At 37.1% G+C, this 8078-nt stretch overlaps 1 protein-coding gene across 1 annotated transcript; it reads left to right on the top strand.

The window, feature by feature from the left end:
- The first annotated feature begins 480 nt into the window (after nucleotides 1-480).
- On the top strand, nucleotides 481-7603 carry ppa2 (inorganic pyrophosphatase 2). Its single transcript, XM_026171206.2, has 12 exons — nucleotides 481-747; nucleotides 3748-3812; nucleotides 3891-3935; nucleotides 4300-4353; nucleotides 4870-4989; nucleotides 5154-5240; nucleotides 5461-5587; nucleotides 6269-6396; nucleotides 6511-6596; nucleotides 6704-6773; nucleotides 6888-6927; nucleotides 7139-7603. The coding sequence occupies exons 1-12, from the start codon at nucleotides 558-560 to the stop codon at nucleotides 7159-7161; spliced, it is 1035 nt and encodes a 344-aa protein (XP_026026991.1). The 5' UTR covers nucleotides 481-557; the 3' UTR covers nucleotides 7162-7603.
- The last annotated feature ends 475 nt before the right edge of the window (nucleotides 7604-8078 follow it).

Below are 8078 nucleotides of genomic sequence, written 5' to 3'. Positions count from 1 at the left end.
ACACAAAGAAAAAAGTAGAAAGACCTGAACGACAGCTAGGGGGCAGTAAAAATAAAGCTACTACCCATTACAATCCTTTCTGTGGCTGTAAAATTAAGTTAGAAATAATTACTTCCGGTTAAAATATGATTTATTATTAATAAAATAAAAACAATGTATTGGTAACAGACGAACAACTGAACAGACTTGAGGCATGAGACCAGGCTACTTATACGTGACACTACACTATTATACCAAATAAAAAACAAAACAAACAAGAAGATCGTGTTAAAGAAAAAAACGCTTCTACACTTTGGAGACGCAGGTCAAATATGGGCCACTGCACTGACTAAATATGTCTAAGAGTGCTGGTCTGAATATGGGAAAAATAAATAAAATATACAGTACATTCGCACCTTCATGTAGAAACTGCGTCACACAAAACTACGTCCGCAGCTTTGGGGTGTTTTATTTTGAAACGCGCTGACCGGAAGCCCGCGGTTTCACGCCGAGGCTGTTGAAACAGAAGCTGGAGGACGGGAAGCAGGAACTAAGACGGGGGAAGTAAGAAGTGTATAATGAGCGCACTGATGTTACGCTCATCGGTCCGGTGTTTGGTGACAGTTTTCGACACATTTTCCGCCTCTAGCCGCAAAGTTATTGCACAAGCAGCAGCTGTTTCGCACCAGTGTTATTTCAGAAAAACGATGCACTATCAAACGGAGCAGAGAGGACACCAGAACTCTCCCGACTACCGGCTTTATTTTAGTAAGTTAATTTCCGCCATTGTGAAAGGAACCATGCCTGTTTTTGCATTGAATGCTGCAGCTGGTTAGCACAGTCTCAAAGGTTGGTGTCCGACCGTGTTGTGGTAACCATAAGTCGACATGCAGGTCAAGGTAAACGCTTGACCTTTGAGTTATATTTCCTGCCCAAGCGGCTCTTTTGTGGCTTTGCTTTTAGTGCCAAAATCCCGCTAACGCTAGCCGTCGTTGTCACGTGTTTTGAAAGTACGCGTAAGGAGAAACGAGGAAGAGGTGCGTGTTCCTCGTGGGTTGTACTTCCTGTTTGTTGGCCACGTGGATGCCAGTCATGCAAAACCTCAAGCAAAACCGAAAATGGATGCATTTCTATCATCAAGACACATCATATCAAGTCAAACCGTGTTGTAGATCATGAATTTTCTTTATCAAAATGTAACAACAGGGATGAAACCAGATATAAAGCTTTATTCAGGCACAGCAAAGGTCCATGCTTGACCCCAAAACCGCACTGGGGTTGAACTCTGATGTGGTGCTGTGTGATCGCAATCTACACCTGAGCAGGGAACTCCAGTGCTTCCTCAGTGACAAAAGCCTAACTTAATTAAACAAATACATTTAGCTTCCTCGTGAACATTATTGTGATAAGGAGGAGAGAAGCTGAAAAACTAAAATAAACTATTCTGGTTCAGATTGTGAATGGCACCAAGCCCAAGCCAGGAGAGTGTAAGGAGTTGGGGCAGTCCAGTTTGTTCACACTACAAGGCACTGTTTTCTTGGAGTATTAAAATGTGTTGTATGACCTCACTGTTAGCGCTTTACTGCTGCATCAGTAAATTACCAGAAAATGTAAAAGTGCCACTTTTTAAATGAAAATGCAAGTATCAATAAACATGAATATTCAAGTTATAGTGTGCACATGGTAGTAATGAGGAAACTGGACTGGAAATGAATGCATTTTTGCTTTTCACAATAATAATTGCTTTAAAAAAAAAAGGGAATTTGAATCACAATTTTAAAGAAAATGCTGTAATATTTGATTCATCTTGTTTCAAGCAGAAGGCTGCAGACATGCAGCAACAACATGCACACTGCAGTGCACTAACGTGTGGGCTGCATGCATGGAAATGCACTGCAAAACATACACCTGAGAGTGTGTTTGGGATTGAACATTGCTTTGGTATTGTGCATTAGAAAGCCAATTGTTCTTTTCCTGTTACTGTCAGTAATACAGGAACTTCTTAAAGCTTTGGCCACAATAGAAGGGCTGTACTGATGCCTGTGATTTATGTAGATAATTTATTATTGTTTAGTCAAATAATAAGACTCATAATGAAACTTTGTCAGAAGATCGAGCAGTTTAGGTTAATAATTTATTTTTCCCACCTGCATAATAATAACAATAATAATAATAATCATAATGATCAATGAATAGATTAACATCAAAAGTATTTGCACATTTATTGAACCCTGCAAAACTGTCTGAAACTGAAAAGCTTTTGATTTTACCTCACTTTCTAGTTTCCTCCATTGGCATTGAGAAAGTAGAGTAATAGTGTACCTATGACTGGGCAGTATATCAATTAAAATATGTTTTCAAAAGATATTAGCCGACAGCGTCATTAATACTGTTATAGTTTGATGCTGTGTTTTGTAAAGCTGTTATTCTGTAAAGCAGTGTTTGCAAGGTTTGTGTCTGTCCTCGGTGCACTGTCTGAGTGTAACCTCGTCCCTTGAAGCTTTGTTTTGCTGCACCAGTAATAGCTTAAAGGCTTGACCGTGTATATATATTTGTCTCTGTTCTGTTGCATGTGACAACATACACCAAAGTCTGTTGATTTGTGGACACAAGGACAAAACAGGGGTTGCTAGTCTAGTTGGTGTGAATGTCATTTTCACTAACTGACTGAGGCGGCAGTTAATTAAGACCTTATGTTTTTGGGAGGTAACATAACTGTTTTTGGTCAGTGGAATCTGGTGGGACGTTAAAGTTTCACTTCCTTGTGGTGAAGAGCTTCCTAATGGGAGTTAAAGCAGTGGCAATTTCTGTGCCAGTCAGTTCTCCTTTTTGCTTGAGGTTGTGCTTATTGCCGTCAACTGCAGGTAACACTGACTCATCAGAACCTCATACAACCCCCACTTCAAAAGCCCAAGTAAACAGTCCCTGCCTGAGTGATATGCTCCACCACCACTAAAGCAGTTCATTAGGCATAAAGCTCAGACAGGACCACTCGAGCTTCAATCCAAGGAGACTTGTTTATACCCCACAGACGGACAGCATTTGGGCAGAATGTCCTCTCTGTCAAGGGAGGCCATCTGTGGAACAGTCTTCCTCAACCCATTAGAGAATGCTCTACACTCAATTTGTTTAAGGCAAAGGTTAAAAACTGGTTATGGACAAATCAAGTGTGTGATCATGTATGAGTTGTATAGTTTTAATGTTTTATTTGGGAACAGAATGGTGTGTTTGTGTAAGTTTGGTGATGGAGTTTTTATTATGAATGAATGATGAATTTTTATGAATTATTATGTCTATTTTTTATGCTTAAGGACAACAGATGGAAATTAGCCCTTGGCTATAATCTGGTATGTTTACATTCATGTAATTTTATTTTTTTTACATTTATGTTCATTAACACGCACTGTCCTAAATAAAAAAATAAAAAAATATATGAGTAATACTTATATTTTAAACACCAGGAACAAGTGGCACCCCAGTTCTTTGAAATATGAACTATGACATCATTGTCATTATTATGATTTTTTTCTTTGTATTTTATGCCGATTAGTTTGTTTAAAAAAACTGTTGTGACATCTCTTATGATGTTTGTGTGGAAAGTGTCAAGATATAGATATCCAATCACCTCAAAAATAACAAGATTTAAGTTTTTGTTCCCTACACAGACGTCTGGAATTCAATTGTAAAATGTGTGTTAAGCGTAAAATGTTTATGCACAGAAGTACTTTGCTAAAGTTTTAATTTATGTTTTGTTTTTTTGTTTTTTAGAAACCTCAGATGGGAAATACATTTCGCCATTCCATGATATTCCACTAATAGCAGAGACAGAACCGGTAAGGGTTAGATAGCAAAGGTCTGTTTTCACATGAATCTAATATTCTAACCATTTTTATTTATTTTATTTTCTTAAGGAAAATGATGTACCTGCTAAAAAGTCCAAGAAGAGTGAGAGTGAGGTAAAGTTCGATTAAGTGTTTCAGGTCACTTCTACCATTTAGGTGTCAAACTCTGGCCCGCGGGCCAAATTTGGCCCGCAGCCTAATTACATTTGGCCCGCGAAGCCAAACCAAATTACTAGCTGGCCTACTGGTATTATACAGCTCATATATATATTGTTTAGTATTAAGCTTTGCTTGTTCCATATTCAGTTTTTCAGCAAAACGTGTTTGAGTCCATAAGAAAAGATTCATTCTTATATCTGGAGGATTAAATATATTTCAATAAATATTAACGTTAGCCCGCGACTTTGTTCCAGTCTTGAGTTTTGGCCCACTGTAAAACAATCAGGATAATGTATTCGGCTTTCTTGGTTTCTCTCAGGTGCTCTACAACATGGTGGTGGAGGTACCGAGATGGTCAAATGCTAAAATGGAGGTAAGAATAGATAAAGTAGTCATGTACGTACATGCTACAGGTAAGGTATCACACATTACATTCTACTATACCCTATGACAACTGCTGTTGCACTGGAAAAAAGGTTATTATGCACAGTCATCTGTTTTTAAGAAATTGTAGTCGTGGTTTTGTTTTTAAGTCAGATAGCATAACGACAACTGGAAGACACTTTATTTATCTTTAGATAAGCATTTGATGTGGCTTTTTGAGTTGTAACTGACTTACAAAACTAAATGTAACTCACCACAAGGAAATTTATACCGCATTTAAAATGTAATGGAATGAGTTGCCTCCCACTTCTGAAGTTAGAATAGCAGTGCCCTGAAGCTGTTTTCATTTAGCTAGCTAGCTAAGCATGAAAGTGAATTTTGGGGAGTTCCTGACATTTAAGAAGTGAAAGTTATTTACCTAATTTCTTCAGCTGCGCTTCAACAGTGGAAAAACAACAAACATGCACATAAAAACACACACCTTCATAATTGCTTCAATTCCCAGATAGCGATAAAGGAACCGCTGAATCCGATCAAGCAGGATGAAAAGAAAGGAAAGCTCCGCTATGTTGCCAACATATTTCCCCATAAAGGTTACATTTGGAATTATGGGGCACTTCCACAGGTGAGGAAAAGCACAGTATGAGATAAGCCTCCTCCTTCTTCATTTTCATCATATCTGTTTCAAAATAACAGTACTGCAGTTCATTTTGTTGTATTTAAATATATTCCAATAATTATATTTTACAAATACCTGCATGATTGTTTTCTTACATGCTTGAACTGAAGACGTGGGAAGACCCGGGCCAGAAAGACAAAGAAACTAATTGCTGTGGTGACAATGACCCCATTGATGTTTGTGACATAGGCACCCAGGTAATACAGCTTAAATCTGTACATTGATTTTATTAGGTACCCCTTTCTAGGATTGCTAGCAAGTCATATCTAATGAATCATGAGTCTTAGATATTTGTGCTATCAGTTAGGTGAACAGGTGCACCTAATGATGTGGTCAGTGAGTGTATATACATGTGCAATTTATGTAGTATTGCTTTTTATTAATTGATGATTTATTATGTGTTGTTTGGTTCTTCAGGTGTGCTCTACTGGTCAGGTTATCCAAGTAAAAGTGCTTGGCATCTTGGCCATGATTGATGAAGGAGAAATGGACTGGAAGGTCATAGCTATCAATGCTGAAGACCCTGATGCCAAAAATCTAAATAGTGAGTGTTTTAAACTAATGAAAGTCAAGAACTGGTAACATGTAATTAATTTAACGTACATTAGTGATTATTAGTAATTATTTTACTGTTTCATGGCAGCAGAAAGATTAAGGCAGATTCAAAATGATAAAGTGATCTGCTCTCTACCCTGATTCAAAAATACCATTTCATTTTCATCTGCTTATTCTATACAAGAAGATTAAGCACATGTAGAGCTGTTTAAGGTTAGCTATGCAGCCAGTATGCACTACTTGTCAGATTTGCATTTGCCCACGTACCAGGAGCGAGATACTAATGTACCTGCCCATTTCAGATTCAGTTGATTGTTTATCCAACACAGACATCATGGGAGAAATGCAGACTTGCACTCTGTAGTTAAGTCTGTACCCTGTGGAGGTTTTGCTGTAAACATTGCTGTGTTTATATTCAACGTGTCTTTCCAAAACACACTGTACCCTAGCCAACATGTTTAATGCATTTCTTAACCTCATACAGCATGTTCTAAATATTGTTAACCCTGCATTCATTTCAACTTGAATCCTGTTGTTGTATTAGTGTTGTATAGCTACATTGTGTCATAAATTATAATCTTAGAAACTGCTAACTGTAAATTTTCTCACTAAATATTTGCTGCACAATTTAGTTCCCAAATTCATGTTATTGAATGTGTTTTTTCTGCAGATATAGAGGATGTCCGCAAGAACCGACCCGGTCATTTAGAGGCCACTGTTGAGTGGTTTAGGAAATATAAGGTGCCGGATGGAAAGCCTGAAAACAAATTTGGATTCAATGGGGAGTTCAAAGACAAGGTACTTACTACCTTTGTAACAATCATATGACATGACAGTCTGCTACTAGTTGCAGTCCATGCAGTTAGCGAAAGAGGCAGCAAAAAACAAAATAGTCTCTATCTCTGTTGATAGGACTTTGCAGTTGAGATCATTAAGTCCACCCACGAGCACTGGAGGGCACTAGTACAGAAGCAAAAAAATACTGGAGGAATTGACTGGTAAGTTAGTTGAAGACAAAACTCCTGCTTTATGTGTTTGCATATGATGTAAAGGTGTAACTGGCTATGAAAGTATAATGAGCACTACTCTTTGCTTTTTTCTTCAGCAAAAACACATTATGTTGTGATAGCCCTTGGAGATGTACCACTGATGAGGCCAGAGAAGTAGTTCAGTCGGTAAGAACTTTACTAGTTCTTGTTTCACACTATTGGTAGCCATTGCAGCAGTAAGATATAAAGCTACACGATGAGTAAGTGTGGTAGGTTTATTTTTATATTTTCATTCTCCAGGCTCCTGCATTTGGCAGCGCACATCCTGTGTCTCCAGAGGGTAAGTTAAAAAAAAAAAAAGACTTATTAATATATTTCTAGCTACATAAATTAATCGATGAATAAATAAAAGTGAGAGAGAAGAACGTATTCCAAGAATCATACTTGGATTTCCACACAGGGAAATTGCTTTGCAACAGTTGTCCAATTAAAAAAATAAAAGAGATACATTTTAAATAATTCTTTGCCATTCTAAACCTCTTCTTGCACAGTGGAAAAGTGGCATTTTGTCTGACACTCCCAAAACAGCATGGATACAGTCAAAACGTCTGAACACCTAATGAGGGATTCTTCTGCAATCTTATTTTGTATGGAGCCATTTAAAAGAGAGCCATCGACACTCTGTTATTTGTTGAATAAAAGAAACACACCAAGTGAAGAATTGTGCTAAAGTACCAGACTTGAAGTCGGGTCTGATTTATGGTGCCACAAGTGACACGTGTTTGAATTTTTTGCTAGTATGCCAATTATTATTTGTCATGGGGGAAAAAGGACTCCTTTTTTATGATTGTGAATCATGCTGTATTTGTATTCCAGGACTGTTGTGGCCATGTCTAGTTTATATTTATATAGTCCTCTAATTTCCTGTACAAATGTAATTGTTCTTGCAGATACAGAACCACACACTTTATATGTAACAAGTAAACGTTTGTGTAAATTAAAAGGAAAATCTTAAACAACATGTGTGTTTTATAAGTTCACATCACAAATTTCAACTTGTGGATAAAACACAGAATTTAGATATTGTGATTAACTTGGAAGTAACAAATAAAAGTGCTTTAAATAAATATAAATTTTATTTAAAAAAACACCCACATATCAGCAACATCAGGAATGATATAATAAACAGCTTTCAAATAAACTGCATTCAGTACATTACAATACTTACAGTATTAATACCCATCCTCAATTTGATTTTCTTTTTTCTTTTGTAGCATACCAAACTTCAAGAGAACTAGGGAAGCTTTAAAAAAGTAAAATTACAGGCAAAAAGTTGCACTTTTTTTTATACCTTTTAGTGTCTAACTGCAAAAAGACCAAGTGTGTATGAACTGCTGGCTTAACCTTTGAGATGAGCATACTAGCTAAGCCCAGAAAATCATTCAAGTAATGTTGACTCACTCAGAATCACTCTGAAGCATCTTCAAGTAT

The sequence above is a fragment of the Astatotilapia calliptera genome, chromosome 6 (assembly GCF_964374335.1).
Source record: "Astatotilapia calliptera chromosome 6, fAstCal68.1, whole genome shotgun sequence".
Taxonomy (NCBI): Eukaryota; Metazoa; Chordata; class Actinopteri; order Cichliformes; family Cichlidae; genus Astatotilapia; species Astatotilapia calliptera.
Note: the sequence above shows the minus strand (reverse complement) of the source record. Positions and strands in the feature narration are given on the sequence as shown.

Coding starts and splice junctions, on each gene's coding strand:
- ppa2 (XM_026171206.2), top strand. CDS start 558: ATGAGCGCACTGATGTTACGCTCATCGGTCCGGTGTTTGGTGACAGTT. Junction 5,241..5,460: donor TTTGTGACATAGGCACCCAG/GTAATACAGCTT, acceptor TTGGTTCTTCAG/GTGTGCTCTACTGGTCAGGT. Junction 6,928..7,138: donor ACATCCTGTGTCTCCAGAGG/GTAAGTTAAAAA, acceptor CTTCTTGCACAG/TGGAAAAGTGGCATTTTGTC.